The 17,397-nt window shown below is 30.4% G+C and overlaps 1 protein-coding gene across 3 annotated transcripts in view; it reads right to left on the bottom strand.

The window, feature by feature from the left end:
• LOC142332604 (uncharacterized) overlaps window positions 1-6,367 on the bottom strand; it is an 88,126-nt gene extending 81,759 nt beyond the window's left edge. For 2 of the 3 annotated variants that reach the window (XM_075379136.1, XM_075379137.1), the window contains exons 1-3: window positions 6,245-6,366; window positions 1,712-1,747; window positions 912-944 (exon numbers count right to left, since the gene is read on the bottom strand). In XM_075379136.1, the coding sequence (XP_075235251.1) occupies window positions 912-944; window positions 1,712-1,747; window positions 6,245-6,280 (105 nt within the window). In that variant the 5' untranslated portion in view covers window positions 6,281-6,366. Of the gene's footprint in view, window positions 1-911; window positions 945-1,711; window positions 1,748-6,244 lie in introns of all 3 variants that reach the window. The other variant, XM_075379138.1, reaches the window with a different exon arrangement.
• Between the last annotated feature and the right edge of the window lie 11,030 nt (window positions 6,368-17,397).

Below are 17,397 nucleotides of genomic sequence, written 5' to 3'. Positions count from 1 at the left end.
TTTTTTTTTAATATATTTCTTATTTTATATTTTCTTAAAAATTTACCGAGTTATGGAGAAAAATTTTAAATAATGAGGAAACTCGATAACTCCCTTCTGTTGATTTTAATTTTTTTAAAATCCTATAATGTTATTTTACTGTTCCAGTAATTATATAGGTTAGTAATTTTGTTAAGATATAAATATTATAATAAAACAAAATATATGCTTTATTAAAGGATCCCTTTTCATACTGAAGATGTAGAACAAAAAGAAAATAAAACCTTAATTTCTTTACGACTTTTGTTTGAATCGTTTAACAGTTATGTCCTTGATTTTTATACCGATTGCAAAAAACAGGATGTAAATATGTCTTTTTGATGGGAGGGGTAATAATTTTTTTTAATTTACAAACTTTTTATTGTACATAGTGTAAAGAAAACCAAATCTCAAGAAATTCTGTTATTTTTAATAAATCTATAGACTCCGTATAGATCAGTCTTATCTACTGAATTCCGTAGAATTAAAATAAGTAAGTAAAACAAATATTGTCAAACCATAAAGGTCCGTAAAGGATTACCTTTTGTCGTTTAAATAAATATTTAGTATCTATTTTTACAGTTTTATTAATGGTTTTGACAACACTGTAACTGCCATTTCTATTTTATTTTTTTAGTTTTTCTGCATCGATACTAGTTATAGACTGGAATATAACGACATTATTATTACAAACTTTTTAATATCCTAATTTTGAATAAGGTTATTGTTAACATCTAATAAAAACGGTTTTCTAAATATTAATACCGGGATCGGTATTCGAACCTGGGACCTTCCGGGTGATAGCCTAAATCACCGCCACGGAAGTCAGCGGTTCGTTTTGTAATTTTTTTAATATTTATGAATAAGTAGTAAATTTAAGTGTTAATACTTACGATTCCTTGAACGGCGTATCCACCTCCACCTCCCTGTATTTAAAAAAAATATATATTTATAAAGAAAATTGCATTACAATAGTTTTATTTATTTATTAGTTTTATAAATCGAACGAGAAATCTAAAAACGAAAATGCAGTTCGGTAAGGGATTAATTTATATAAGAATTAATTAATAAAAAAGTTTTATCGAAATGAAATCATCGATAGAAAAATAATTAAAAATAAAATTAAACTGTACGAGCGTTTTAATATCTTCCGTAATTAAAGATGCGAATACAAAATTTCAAGTATAAAAGTATAACTGGTAAACATATAAATACTTTTATAAAAATATTAAAAATACTTCGTCTGGCTGCATTAGTAAAACGGAGAATTATAAAATAAAATATTTCTTTTAAGTCGATCCAAAACGGAAAATTAGCTAAACAATCCAGACCGTTTAAATTTTCATTTCCGCTTTCCCCTTATTATTCTATACAGTGTATTACGAAGTTCTCCTGGGATTTTCACGACCTATTCTACTCCTAAAAACAATGGATAAATTTCACTGAAACGTGATTTTTATGCGTAGTGTCATAGTTTTTATTAATTTGCTAAATAAATTTAAATTCTCAATAATAATGGAGAATAAACCCAATTTATTCCATTTAACAGCTCGTGTGAAAAAATTATTTTTCTTTCATCTGGTTGTGTATATTCAAATAATAAAATATTCTTATAGATAGGTCAGATAAAAATGTCGTAAAATTGTTGAACGTAATAGGGTCTTATAATAAATAAAAAATTAAGCATACTTACGCCAAGTCTGTATCCACAGTATCCTTCACCAATAATCTGCAGAAAAAAAAATTATTATTACTTTACATTACAAAATACATAAGTATTTTTTGTTTTTAAAAAAAAACGATTTACTTTCAACATAAAGAAAAACAGTTCGTATCATTAATTTGCCTAATATATATATATATATTCCGTCAAATAGTCTTGCATAAAAGTAAGTATATTGAATAGGTATATATATATATATATGTTTTCAAAAATAGTTATTTAATAGTTATTAATTTTTCATTTTTACTTATTTACTAGCAGACCCGGCAATGCTTCGCTATTGCTAGATTTGAGAGTATATGTAGATTAAATGATCACAATTGAAAGTTTGATAAAACATTAACAAAATGGACATTGCGGAACTTCTCAAAATCTAAACTTTCCCTTTTCCCGGTTCGCCTTTCCCCCAATTTCCTTCCCTTCCCGCATTTCTCTTTCCCTTATCTCCTTTTCTCCCTTTCCCATTTTCCCCTTCTTCCCTTTTTCGATTTTTCCTTTTTCCCTTTCTTCCTTTTTTCTTAGGAGTAAATAGGACCAGTAGTTTTTTTAGTTTATAGCGGACACACGTATCGCAAACATTGAAATGGAATCGTAAAGTATTTAGTATATAGTATCCAACAGGTAGCGTTGTTTTTTTTTTTAAAAAAGCATGTTTTTACCTGTCACAGGTGTGACATCTATAGCAGGTATATAAAATCACGCTCGTATTCGAATGTAACGATGTGTCAAAATTTTAAAGCAATCGGTGAAGAACTTTCGGAGATTTAAGATTTTGAACAAATGGACATATTCATTTTTATTTATATAGATAATTTATATAGATACGGAAATTAATAAAATATTCATTCTATAAAAAACTGATGTCAGTTTTTAAATTTGTAAAACCTTGATGAACATTTAAGAAAAGAGATTTATTAAGCGGTTATTATAATGAATTGAAAAGCATTAAAAAAAAATTTGAAAATAATAAGCAAATTTTTTAATACAAGATTTCAATTTTGATTATTAAACTATCATCATCGATATATATGAGGAAATACTTTGCAAAAAAAATGTAAATAAATTAATATTTTATAAATAATATATATTTTGTACATAAATTTGAAGTTTTGTCTGTTTTTTTTTGTTCTCGCACCGTGCGAGAAGCAACCGACCGATCCCTTTAAAATTTTCAGGATACATTCGTGTTATCCTAGGGAAGGTTTTAAGCTATAAACCGAGGCTCTAGCCTCCTTGGGGGGTAAAATTGCGAATTGGAAAAATATTCATTAAAGAAAAAAATGATTAATTCTTTTACTTCGTTACTAGTTGCAGGGCGTGCCTAAGGTACGCCTCTATAGCTAGGCCCTCCGAGTAGCGTCTCAGAATGCTATTAAAAGGTGTCCGAAATTTATTACCTCTTGCGTAAATTTTTTTTTTGAATGATGAAAATCACGGTATAATATCCACGTGCAAACTCACTCACTACGAGAGCTGTAAGCTCACGTAGTAAATATAAGTTAAATTAATTATTATGTATTATTTTCAATTTACAAAACAAATGATTGTAATACGAAATTACATTTTCTTGTTTTTTTTAACCTCCGGGACTACCGTTATTGCTTCAGAGGATAAAACGAATGAAATGTTTGTATCGGGTGTAAATGCCATGTCAACCAGGATTCGAACCCGGGACTTCCGGATGATACGAAACTCACCTTTTTAAAAAATTTCAATGGATTCTAAATGGATAATCGATAATATTTTTAGTATCGATTTATTTCTCTCGAAAATAGCTGTGTTTTAAGATTTGTTACGGTATTGAATGTATGAATTACGGCAGTAAAATTTATTAATTTGTTTAATAATTATTATTACTGTTTATAAACATTTAAAAAAAAATCTTATGATTTTTCTGACGGGCAGTATATTCGATCACGTAAGCATGTTCTTTTTTTTTGCTCTTCTTTGTTGGTGTTGCTTCTTCTTACTTATTGTTTATAAATATTTAAGAAAAAAAGAATCATATGATTTTTGACGGGCAGTATGATGTTTGATCATTTAAGCATGTCCTCAGGTAACGGGTACGCACACGCAACCGACACACATACAAATACCCATTAGCAGGGTAGGATTGTTAACAGAAATAAGTCATGGTTTTTCGTCGTCAAACGTGTGTGTACTATAGTCACCACAGTTACAACTATTCTATCTTTTGTAATTTAATTTTTTTTCAGGTTTCTATAAAGACTGAATACTTTAATTATTATTTATCAGTATTATTCTCACAACCATGAGAGGTAACGAACACGGGGGAGTCCCACGCGGAAAGCCCCGCAGGCTAATATATATATATATATATATATTTACTTGTTCATGTGATTTTCCTCAGGGTTTACTGATGATGATTGTTTGACAATCGAAATGGCCATTTAGTTTTAGATTTTAGATATAATTTTCGTAAATGATTTTTTAGCATTTTGGAATTTATTTTAATTACCGTTCAAAAAAAATTATTAACCGTTATTTCTTTGTAATAAATATTTTCTATTGGAAATCGAAACTTAGTAATTTGCATTAATTATCCGTACAATATAGCAATAATAGAGCAGTATAGGCAAATAACTTTCCTGTCAATTTAACCGTCTTTTCTGAAGGTCTCATTTTTTTACTACGTCTCCATTTTTATCGGAAATATTTTTTCACTTAATTTTCATTAAATATATATATATATATATATATATATATATATATATATATATATTATAATTTAATTAGTTTAAAATATTTTGTATAATTTATTCATAAATTTTACATTATATAAAGTCTGACCCTCTCCTGTTCACCAAGTGATATCTTCACAGCGATGTTTGGAGGTCGCACAGAAAAAACTAATTCGGTAAAAAGTTTTTTATGTTAAAAAAGTAATTTTTTTTAATTTTTCTTAAATTTAAATTTAACTTTTAAAATAGATTTTAATTTAATTCAGTTTTATTTCATTTTATTATCTGAAATTATTAAATTTAGTAATTTTCAAAGTCCAAACTTTATCCCACCGTAATTTTCGGTGTAGAACATCCTTCCAACGTTTTATCTATATCATTTTTCTTTTTTTAAAAAGCCTTTAAAATTATGTATCATATAAAGGGTGTTACTATTTAAAATACTTGAGTTACAACGTTTGGGCCAACTAAATTCTATTACTGAAAAGGTAATGGAATCGACCGATACCTTATCCTAAAAGTTACAGGAACTGTTCCATTCTTTTGACTCGTTTTGTATAAGAGGTATAAAAATTATCATTTTTTTACAGTGGGATTTTTAAAATTAATTATAGAAAAATGGGGCTTCAATAGAACTAAATGATATTATGGAACTCTCTTTTTTCAGATTACATACAATGTAAGAAAAAATAAAAAATAAAATACGGTATTTATAAAGATAAAAAAAATTGTTAAATTTTTTGATAAAAAAAAAGATAAAAATCATTGTATTTTTACTTTTCTCACCGTTATTTTGTTAAATCGATCATCTGTTGATTATATTTATTATAAATTTTTAATTTATAACAGGGAGTAATTTTCTTAATACCGAAAGTATTTTTTTCTTAATATATATATATATATATATATTTAATCTTTACTCTTTTCAGATGGAAAGAATTTAATAATAAATTTTTGTAGAAATTTCTGTAGTATTTTGGTTATATATTTCTTTCCGAATAATCTAAAAGTAAAATTTCTAAATGAGAGATTGATTACATTTTATATGTGAATGATTGGATACTTATTTTTTTCTTTTTTTTATGTTAATGATTGATGAGCGAATATAATTTTGATATTTAAAAAATCAGTTCAAACTTATATGAAAAAAATAAAAATAAAATAATTGAAATATTTCTCATTCCTTAGTCTTAGCTCACATTCAATTAAAAAAGTCTATCGTCTCTTTGGTTTTTTATTTTTATTTTAGAAAGTACATTTCTCATCTTTTTTAATATCAAAGCAACTTAAAAAAAAAAAGATTAATTATGTTTAAAATAAAAATAATAAATCCATTTTATAACAAACTATTCTTAAAGGAAAAAATTTAAACGTTTTCAATTTCGACTTTTTTAAATTTCGACTTTTTGAAGAAACCTCGAAATTAAATATTAGTAATTTGTTAGTACTTTTAAAAAAAGCAATAATAATTAAAAAAAATCTTTTTAATTTATTTTAAAGTATTTGTTAATTCTTTCTAAATATTCAGTATTACTTTCAGAAAAAGTAAATCAAATTATTGAATATTATTTGATTGTATTTTTACTTTTGGCACGGTTATAAGAACTAGTATAAGGTAATCTAAATTTAAAAAAATATATCTAAAAATTTAATTCAAAAAAGAAATATCACAGTCTTATTTTATCGGTGTTCGACAATACGAACTGAGATACGTATGTTTATTTTAAACGATTTTTGTTTGTAAAAAATATAATTTTTTACTATAGATATATATATCAAAGAAAATTCTCCGTATACTTACGGCGAGGATAGTTGTTAACACAAAAAAGTTAGTCATCTTTCCAGTATTGTATGAATGCTCCTGGTAAGTGATTGTAGATTTTGAAAAACACCCGGTATATATACCTATCCATCCGCTCGTTGAAAACAATTGAAATTAATAATTAACTAATAAATTATATTAAAAAGCGAACTTGTACGATTTAAAACAAATAAAATTTTAAAAAATAATTTGTTTTTAATGATTTTCATGATCCTAATTTTTAATTAAAAAAGAATAAAAATGTACAGGTTAACGATGACGAATTAGTATAATATTTTGTAATTTATTTCTAATGATATTAAATGACGCATTCAAAAATACATAAATATAGGTTACAACAATATTCTTTTTTAAATTATTTTGCATAACGGTTTTACTAATAACAGGATACAGTATATCGATTAAAGTGCATTCTATAAATGCAATATCTTAAAAATGTTATTATTAATGATTTATTTATTGCACATATCTGTATTCTTAGATAATTTGTGCGTTTAATCTTATCGCTAATGGTGCTTCACGTCTGTTTATTTTACATTTAATTATGATTATATTTTAGATTACAGGAGTGTTAAAGCTCATCTGACCTTAGGCAGGTCCCTCGCATCAAGTTTATTCCCGGTCTTTTCAAACTGTAGGTAAACTTTTTGGTTCACTCTCGTTACTTCGTTTTCGGATTGTTTTTAATTTTTAATTTACATTTCGCATTCTAACTTATCCTTCTCTCACTTTTTTTTAATAACATCCTTTCCCTTTATTAATTTGTACCGGCAATTAGATTTCTTATTTTGATTAAGCTTTTATAATATTTTCACTTCACCCGTTCCTTCATTTTTCACTATTTTTAATATTAATTAACTTAATTACGCTATAATTCATTTTTTTCAAACTTCTTCGGGAATTTCAAATAATTTCAGTTTTTCTCTATCCTTGTTTCCTTGTTCTGCATGTTTCATCATCCGTACGTAAGTACCCTTTTTGAGTTTAACTCTATCATACTGCAGTACAACAATTTCTGTTAATTTTTACTTTTCCGACTGTAGCGATAAATGCTGTTATTGTATTTTATGCATTATGCTGTTATAGCTATAACGGGAAAGTATATAGATCGCTTAAAAAAAAGAAAAACTAAAATAATTTATTTTTTTTTAAAATATTATGACTTAAGGAGACATTTAAAAATTTTTTTTTTTTTTGTCTTCAGTCATTTGACTGGTTTGATGCAGCTCTCCAAGATTCCCTGTCTAGTGCTAGTCGTTTCATTTCAGTATACCCTCTACATCCTACATCCCTAACAATTTGTTTTACATATTCCAAACGTGGCCTGCCTACACAATTTTTTCCTTCTACCTGTCCTTCCAATATTAAAGCGACTATTCCAGGATGCCTTAGTATGTGGCCTATAAGTCTGTCTCTTCTTTTAACTATATTTTTCCAAATGCTTCTTTCTTCATCTATTTGCCGCAATACCTCCTGATTTGTCACTTTATCCACCCATCTGATTTTTAACATTCTCCTATAGCACCGCATTTCAAAAGCTTCTAACTTTTTCTTCTCAGATACTCCGATCGTCCAAGTTTCACTTCCATATAAAGCGACGCTCCAAACATACACTTTCAAAAATCTTTTCCTGACATTTAAATTAATTTTTGATGTAAACAACTTATATTTCTTACTGAAGGCTCGTTTAGCTTGTGCTATTCGGCATTTTATATCGCTCCTGCTTCGTCCATCTTTAGTAATTCTACTTCCCAAATAACAAAATTCTTCTACCTCCATAATCTTTTCTCCTCCTATTTTCACATTCAGCGGTCCATCTTTGTTATTTCTACTACATTTCATTACTTTTGTTTTGTTCTTGTTTATTTTGATGCGATAGTTCTTGCGTAGGACTTCATCTATGCCGTTCATTGTTTCTTCTAAATCCTTTTTACTCTCGGCTAGAATTACTATATCATCAGCAAATCGTAGCATCTTTATCTTTTCACCTTGTACTGTTACTCCGAATCTAAATTGTTCTTTAACATCATTAACTGCTAGTTCCATGTAAAGATTAAAAAGTAACGGAGATAGAGAACATCCTTGTCGGACTCCCTTTCTTATTATGGCTTCTTTCTTATGTTCTTCAATTGCTACTGTTGCTGTTTGGTTCCTGTACATGTTAGCAATTGTTCTTCTATCTCTGTATTTGAACCCTAATTTTTTTAAAATGCTGAACATTTTATTCCAGTCTACGTTATCGAATGCCTTTTCTAGGTCTATAAACGCCAAGTATGTTGGTTTGTTTTTCTTTAATCTTCCTTCTACTATTAATCTGAGGCCTAAAATTGCTTCCCTTGTCCCTATACTTTTCCTGAAACCAAATTGGTCTTCTCCTAACACTTCCTCCACTCTCCTCTCAATTCTTCTGTATAGAATTCTAGTTAAGATTTTTGATGCATGACTAGTTAAACTAATTGTTCTGTATTCTTCACATTTATCTGCCCCTGATTTCTTTGGAATCATTACTATAACACTTTTTTTGAAGTCTGACGGAAATTCCCCTTTTTCATAAATATTACACACCAGTTTGTATAATCTATCAATCGCCTCCTCCCCTGCACTGCGCAGTAATTCTACAGGTATTCCGTCTATTCCAGGAGCCTTTCTGCCATTTAAATATTTTAATGCTCTCTTAAATTCAGATCTCAGTATTGTTTCTCCCATTTCATCCTCCTCAACTTCCTCTTCTTCCTCTATAAAACCATTTTCTAATTAATTTCCTCCGTATAACTCTTCAATATATTCCACCCATCTATCGACTTTACCTTTCGTATTATATATAGGTGTACCATCTTTGTTTAACACATTATTAGATTTTAATTTATGTACCCCAAAATTTTCCTTAACTTTCCTGTATGCTCCGTCTATTTTACCAATGTTCATTTCTCTTTCCACTTCTGAACACTTTTCTTTAATCCACTCTTCTTTCGCCAGTTTGCACTTCCTGTTTATAGCATTTCTTAATTGCCGATAGTTCCTTTTACTTTCTTCATCACTAGCATTCTTATATTTTCTACGTTCATCCATCAGCTGCAATATATCGTCTGAAACCCAAGGTTTTCTACCAGTTCTCTTTATTCCGCCTAAGTTTGCTTCTGCTGATTTAAGAATTTTCTTTTTAACATTCTCCCATTCTTCTTCTACATTTTCTACCTTATCTTTTTTACTCAGACCTCTTGCGATGTCCTCCACAAAATTCCTCTTTACCTCCTCTTCCTCAAGCTTCTCTAAGTTCCACCGATTCATCTGACACCTTTTCTTCAGGTTTTTAAACCCCAATCTACATTTCATTATCACCAAATTATGGTCGCTATCAGTGTCTGCTCCAGGGTAAGTTTTGCAGTCCACGAGTTGATTTCTAAATCTTTGCTTAACCATGATATAATCTATCTGATACCTTGCAGTATCGCCTGGCTTTTTCCAAGTGTATATTCTTCTACTATGATTTTTAAATTGGGTGTTGGCAATTACTAAATTATACTTCGTGCAAAACTCTATAAGTCGGTCCCCTCTTTCATTCCTTTTGCCCAGCCCGTATTCACCCACTATATTTCCTTCCTTGCCTTTTCCAATGCTTGCATTCCAATCTCCAACTATTATTAAATTTTCATCTCCTTTTACGTGTTTAATTGCTTCATCAATCTCTTCGTATACACATTCTACCTCATCATCATCATGGGCGCTTGTAGGCATATAGACGTTAACAATCGTTGTCGGTTTAGGTTTTGAATTTATCCTTATTACAATGACTCTATCGCTATGCGTCTTGAAATACTCCACTCTCCTCCCTATTTTCTTGTTCATCACGAAACCTACTCCTGCCTGCCCATTATTTGACGCTGAGTTTATTACTCTAAAGTCACCCGACCAAAAGTCGCCTTCCTCTTCCCACCGAACCTCACTAATTCCTACTATATCCACGTTTACCCTATCCATTTCCCTTTTTAAATTCTCTAGCCTACCAACCTTTTTTAAGCTTCTAACATTCCACGCTCCGACTCGTAGAATGTTATTTTTTACTTTTCTGGTGACCCCTTCCTTAGTAGTCCCCACCCGGAGATCCGAACGGGGGACCATTTTACCTCCGGAATATTTTACCAAGGAAGGCGCCTCCATTATTGCTTTTGAAAATGCAGAGCCACATTTTCTTGGAAAAAAAAACAGCTGTAGTTTTCCATTGCTTTCAGCTGCGCAGTACTCACAGGACTGAGTGATGTTGATATGGCCGTTTAAGTCATTGTGACTTACGCCCCTAACAACTACTGAAAGAGCTGCTGCCCTCTTTCAGGAATCATTCCTTAGTCTGGCTCTCAACAGATACCTCTCCGATATGGTTGCACCTTCGGTCCAGCTACTCTGTATCCCTGAGCACTCAAGCCCCCTCACCAACGGCAAGGTCTCATGATTCATAGAGGAGGACATTTAAAAATATATACTTAAATAAATTGTAAATAATCGGCGAAAAAAATTGTTCAAATGCTCTAAAGTTCAAAAAATTTACTTCTATAAGCATATATATATATATATAGAAAATAAGAAAATACAAGCGAATATATATATATATATATATATATATATTCGCTTGTATTTTCTTCAAACTTGGTAGACAAGTACTACTTTCAGGGAAAAATGTAATAAACTTTGCCAAAATTGGAAAAAGTTGAGGGGTTGTTTAGGCCGAAATAAAATTTCAAATCTTTACCGCGTCATTTTATCAAATTTTTTCTTGCAAATGTTGAACGTTTCTCTTATCAAAATCAAAAATTTCCAGATTTTTATTTATATTCATCCCCTCACCAAATAATGACTTTATTTCCCTTTTTTTACTATAATTTGCTTCACAAAAGTATTTAATGAGAATCTTTGCCCTACCCCCACCAGTGGTTTGCAGTAAAAAAAAATACATTTTTTACTTCCTTGTACGATCTCGAAAAATTTCGGTTATCAGATTTCAACAGAAATATCAGTTTTGACCATCTCTGAATCCCTTTTGACTATTTTTGGCGTGTCGCCTGTACGTACGTATGTACCTTGCATGACTCAAAAACGATTAACCGTAGAATGTTGAAATTTTTGATTTAGGATTGTTAAGTTAATTCCTTTATTTTTTTATTTTTTTTGTTTTTCACATCTAGGCCTACAGCGAAGGCAAAAGCTGAGTTAATAAATCACCGATACAAATGTCAACCGAGGGATTTACATCGGTGGCATCCCGACGAGGCCAGGCTTATTACAATGAGATGTAAAAGGTCACAGGGCGATAGACGACTCCCGTTAAAGCCCAACAGGGCTAGGAACGGGGCGGTGGCAACCGGAACGTTGGGTGTCTTCCCCTACGGGGTTGGGATGTTGTAACATCTAGTTGTGCACCTCCCCTTTTGATTGCAATCCACTGTACCAAAATTGTTCCAAAAAAGCCTAAAATTCAAAACATATGGATTTTGGACCTTTTCGTAGCTTTACTAATAAGCCCTCATTGAGTGCTTTTCAACGATATATCATAAGTGGTACTTATTTTCATCGGTTCCAGAGTTATAGTCCAATCAAACTTTAATCAAGAGGAAGACACATCAGTGAGAAACCGACTTCAATTCCTTTTTTTTAACTTTTTTTTTTAATTTAAATATACTGATTTATTAATAATTATTAACCTGTGATTGTAAAACAAAATTACAATAAATAATAATTCAATAATAAAAAAAATGAAAAAAATAAATAAAAAAATCTTTATTAAAGAATTGGAGGATCGTATCTGAGTTGAAATGAACTGCAGCAAAAAATTTGTATATGTAATTTAATAGGCGTACAAGGAAGTCATGCGGTGGTAACATCAGATTTTTTTAATAAAGTTTAATCTCAATATCCTGTATTCAATTTTTTCTTAAGTAATTTACATGAATCTTTTCACAATTAAATTTTCTACATTTGTAAATGAAAAAAAAAAAAAAAATCAATTTAGTGAACCATTTAACAAAGTTTTCGTACGTTAAACCCAAACACATCGTTATTTTCTACCCCCAGCTTCATCAGATATCTTTAAAACTAATGGAGATACAGCTCTAGGACCCATTTTAAAAATATTTTCAGGGCAAAAACCATCAAAAACAACTAAATTTGCCCCGTAAGTTTCCTTCCCAGAATTTCCGGAAATCTTCATTTCACCGGGAAACTGAAATTCGGGATAAATCTTTCGTTACCCATAACACGATAAGGATGCGTTTTCGGGGGGATGTTTATAAGTACTTTTTCTCCTATTTTTAGCTATAGAATCAGATCCCGAAATATTTTGAGTCAAAGAAAATCGGAGATAGGCATCATTCTTGTTTTACTCTCCTTTCTGCATTAAATCATTCATTACAACCTTTATTTTCACTTTTCTTTTCTGCTTCAGTTTTATTAAATCTGATGTTGCAAGGATCTTCACCGTTTTACACATTAAAGTTTTCTTCCGTAGATTTATTCCTAATACTTTTTTTTAGACTTTTGACTTCTGATCCTTAAGTCTAATTTTTTTCGTTATTAAGACTCAGAGTGCGGTCTAACGAGTTACACAATTTGACTAGAATGTACAAAATGTTGTATTTACTTTTGATCAACGTTTTTATATTCCAGAAGTAAATAAATACCTACTAATCTCACGGGAATATCGAATTACCGAGTAACTCTGGATCTTTTTGAATTTAAACGCCATCAATTTCCTTAATTTCCACGCAGCTATTAAGTCATATTCTTTAATTTTAACCAGGTTTTAAAGGCCTTTTTTCCTGTTTAGCCTCCAGTAATTACCGTTCAGTTATTACTTCAGAGGATGAATTAGGATGATATGTATGAGTGTAAATGAAGTGTAGTCATTACAGTCTCAGTTCGACACATTCCTGAGATGTGTAGTTAATTGAAAGCCAACCACCAAAGAACACCGGTATCCAAGATCTAGTATTTAAATCCGTATAAAAATAACTGACTTTACTAGGACTTGAACGATGGAACACTCGACTTCCAAATCAGCTGATTTGGGAAGACGCGTTCACCACTAGACTAACCCGGGGGGTTGGGTTTTAAAGTCCTGGATTATTTCTATAGAATAATAAAAAATAAAATTCGTTATAGTTAAGCCAAGTTTTTAGATAGATTTCATAAGAAAACTACCTATTGTAATGGGTATCGTGATTCGATTTCCGAAAAATTCGACATATCTTCGCGTTTCACATCCCCCAGACCCCAAAACCACCGTCATTTCAGAAGTTTATATATCTATATATTTCACTTTGTTGTGGTCACGATAAATGCCGTAATTTTGCGCCAATCACTTTAAAATTGTGCCTTAAAATATAACAACCCGAAATCTCAGTCGATTTCGTTAATGAGTAAAATCGGTCCACGGGGGCGGAATGGGGGGGCTTTTTTGAGAAATCAAAATATCGCTATAGGCTTTTTATTAAGTAAAATATCGAATTCGTTTAAAATTCCTACTATTCTTTGGATAAGGGTCTAAAATTTATTTAAGCAAAGGTTCTTTTATATCATCGATTATTATTGGCATATTGAGTGGAAAAATGGGATCTCGAAGACAAAAATAACATACCTCATTTATTAGGCACAGTATCAAATCGGTTTAAAATGGTCGTTAGTCCTCCAAACATTACCTAAAACTTTTGTCTGAAACAAATTTTGATATGACCAACCCTTACGGCAAGAGATGACCAAAATGTTACTGGAATTGTAAGAAGATGGGGCTTGTCGGATGGTAAACATGTGAAACTTTTTTTCACATGTAACGGTTGTCGAATTGGGAAATATTTTTTATCCCCTACTTAGCACCGGTGAAATGTACCTCCGCCATCCGGCATGCCAAAAGGGATTTTTTTTTTAATTTTATACATAACCAAAACTATTGTTGTTAAGAAATAAAATAAAAACTACGAACTAATAAACAGAATTGAAAATTTTGATCAAAACTGAAAAGGAAAGTAGTTATGGAAGGCATACATTGACGTCGTGACAAAAATGTCGCTTTCTCATTTTTTTTCTTTAAAAAGATATACAAAAATTAAATTGAATTAGGAAGCGTTAAGAGACTCGGTTTTAAACGTAACGCCTCTGTCTCGAACCGGGGTTTTTTTTTACAGCCGTCAGATAGAAAGCGACCCTCCGGATGAGTGAATGGATACAACCCCCTCCATCATACTAATAAATCCCAATAATCTTTTAGCAATTGAAAGGAGTTTTAAAATCCTTAATATAAGATTGCAATGGGATTATAGGAAGAACCTGAGGAAAAATATCCGGAAACAAAGGATCAATAATTAAGGAAAGAGATGGAAGCTTATAATGACACGATTTACCCGCAAGGGATCGCGAAACGAAATAACCTCATTAAAAGGTATTTCATTTCACGTATTTTACAAGTATTTAACATCCATTCTGTCTGAAATGTTTCTGTTTGTCGAGCTAACTTTATACAAGACGCCTGCATCTGTGGCGCGAGTGGTAGCGTCTCGGCCTTTCATCTGGGAGTCCCGGGTTCGAATCCCGGTCGGGCATGCCATTTTCATTCCCTACAAAATTTGTCATTTATCTCATTCTCTGAAGTAATACCTAACGGTGGTCCCCGGAGGTTAAAAAAAAGAAATGTTTTACACAAAACAGGATAATTTTTCTGATCAATAATATAAATTTAAATATATACTACTAGCGTACCCCGTCGCGAAACGCCCACAATATAGATGTAGCTTCACTCGCAATGCTTTTTTAGTAGCAAACTTATTTTTTTCTAAATAAAAAATATTTAATCGGCAATATTATATTTAGATTTTCATGAAATCCTGATAAAACGGTAAATAAAAATTTTTATGAAAAATACTGAAGGAATATACGATAAACAATGAATTGTTGCCCAAAATTTAAATAAAGGAAAACAAAGAAAGGAAGATAAGAAAACCGAACAATATTTTTTATACGAATCCACTTTATGAATGAATTAAAATAATTCGATATAAAAGTCCAATAAAGATAAACAAACAATTTATTACAATCCCAAATCTAGCATCCTCATCGCGGCTTCGCACGTGCTCTATGGTTACTTGCGCTTCCCGTCACGTTCAGAGAGTCATGGCTCGCTTCGCTCTCCCTTCCGGTTTTATCCCGTTTCCTTTTCATTTTCCCGTTTCTCTTTCTTTTACTTTCTTTCTCTTACTTCCCTTTCCTCTTCCTTTTCCCCCATTTCCCTTTCCCCATTCTTCTTTTCTTTTTTCTCTTTTCCTTTTTCATTTCTCCCCCGTTTTCCCCTTCTTTCTTTTTTCCATTTTCCCCTTCTTCCCTTTTTCGATTTTTCCTTATTTCCCTTTTCCGATTTTTCCCTTTCTCCCTTCTTTCCCGCGTGTAAATCGGTCCATTAGTTTTTTAGTCTATAACGAACACACACATCGGAAACATTGAAATGGAATCGTAAAATATTTAGTATAGCGTATGTTGCTTTTACGTCCAACCTATAGCACTGTTAACACGAAATTTATTTTTTTATAGATTTGAACCCCTTAAAATCAAAATTTCGCAAAATCCTTTCTTAGTGCACGCCTACTTAAAGGTACGAAGGACCCTGAAATATAATTTATCCTATTTTATGTAATCTTAAGATTTTTCATGGTGTACAATAAGCTACCCCACGGACCAGAACTATTCTTTGGACGATGTTCAGAAATTTGTGGAATAAACCATAGATTTATACCAATCACCGTGGAAAAAGTTAACGTAAAACCATTTATCACCCGATGAGGTGAGATTTATGACAAGTAAATGAAGGGTATCCTTACGTAGAGAATAAATATTTTTAATTTTTTAATTTTAAATTTAAATTGCAGTTTAATATTTTTTTAAAATAAGTTAAAAGTTTATAATATTTAAAAAAGATTTTTTTTTTAAATTGCAAACTAATTATTTTAATTAGATTGTTTTTTGAGGCGACTTGGAAAATTATCCTTATTCAAAAAGGACAATTTTATTTTTTAATTAAAAAAATACGAACTATTTATTTTTAATATCAAAAAATTAACCAAAAATATTTGGGAAAAAAACTTGGATTTACGTACAAAGAAATATAATTTGATGAAAAGCTGAACTTTATGAAGAGGCAGTTTTGTAATAAGCCGTTTTCAAGAAAAGTTTTGGTAATAAAACTCAAAACAAATTCTTTACTCTTTATGAAAAATATTAAAACATTTAATTTCTTCCGTACGCTACTAAATAGCCGGTAAAAAAATATAACTAAAAAAAATCACCCGGTAAATAAACGAACGTTTTCTCTAAACCGAAGGAACAATATTAATAAAAGAAAAGATATAATTTATTTTTCCTCTTTTTTCCGTTTGGATACAATATTTTTAAAATTAATACGTTATGAAATCAGTAGTTATATTACAACAAAGCCGATTGCAAGCATTAATAGGATAAAGGGAGTTGTGAAATCTGTTAAATTAATTCAACGTGGAGATACAAGGAAAAGATTAGTTTTGCTTCCTTCATTACTTTAACGAGTAAGGAAAGTTTTGAAACCGAATAGTCAACAGATAAAGGAAGTTTTGAAATCAACTATAAATTTTAGACCGATATTTAAATAGAAAGTAGACTGTTTTGAAAGAAAATACGTCCTTTTGAAATGTTTGACTGCCAAATTAGTAAGAAACCCGATTTTGTAAATTTTTAAATAAAAACAATTTTCTTAAAATAGAGTTAGAACAAGGCGGTGAAACCGAAATAAATGAAAACTTGAAATCTGACAGGTATAATATTTTTCCATCTACCACCAAGAAAGGATTTTTTTATTTAATTTTTTACTGACTTTTAGGAACGAAAATTAATGAATAAATTAAAACATCCGTAAAAGATTCTTCTGTTTACCGGTTAGTTAGAAAGTTACTTATTTAAAAACGGATATTTTCATTAATAACTCAATTTTTAAATTAAATTGTGATTATAAAGTTCACAGAAGAGGTGGAAAATGAAACTCGATTGACGAATTATTTTCGTTTTACTTTCTTACATCATAATTATAGAGCTATCCTGCAGGAAGGAAAGTATGTTAATCAGTCAAAAAA

The sequence above is a fragment of the Lycorma delicatula genome, chromosome 11 (assembly GCF_047948215.1).
Source record: "Lycorma delicatula isolate Av1 chromosome 11, ASM4794821v1, whole genome shotgun sequence".
NCBI lineage: Eukaryota > Metazoa > Arthropoda > Insecta > Hemiptera > Fulgoridae > Lycorma > Lycorma delicatula.
This window is presented reverse-complemented; position numbering and strand designations above follow the sequence as displayed.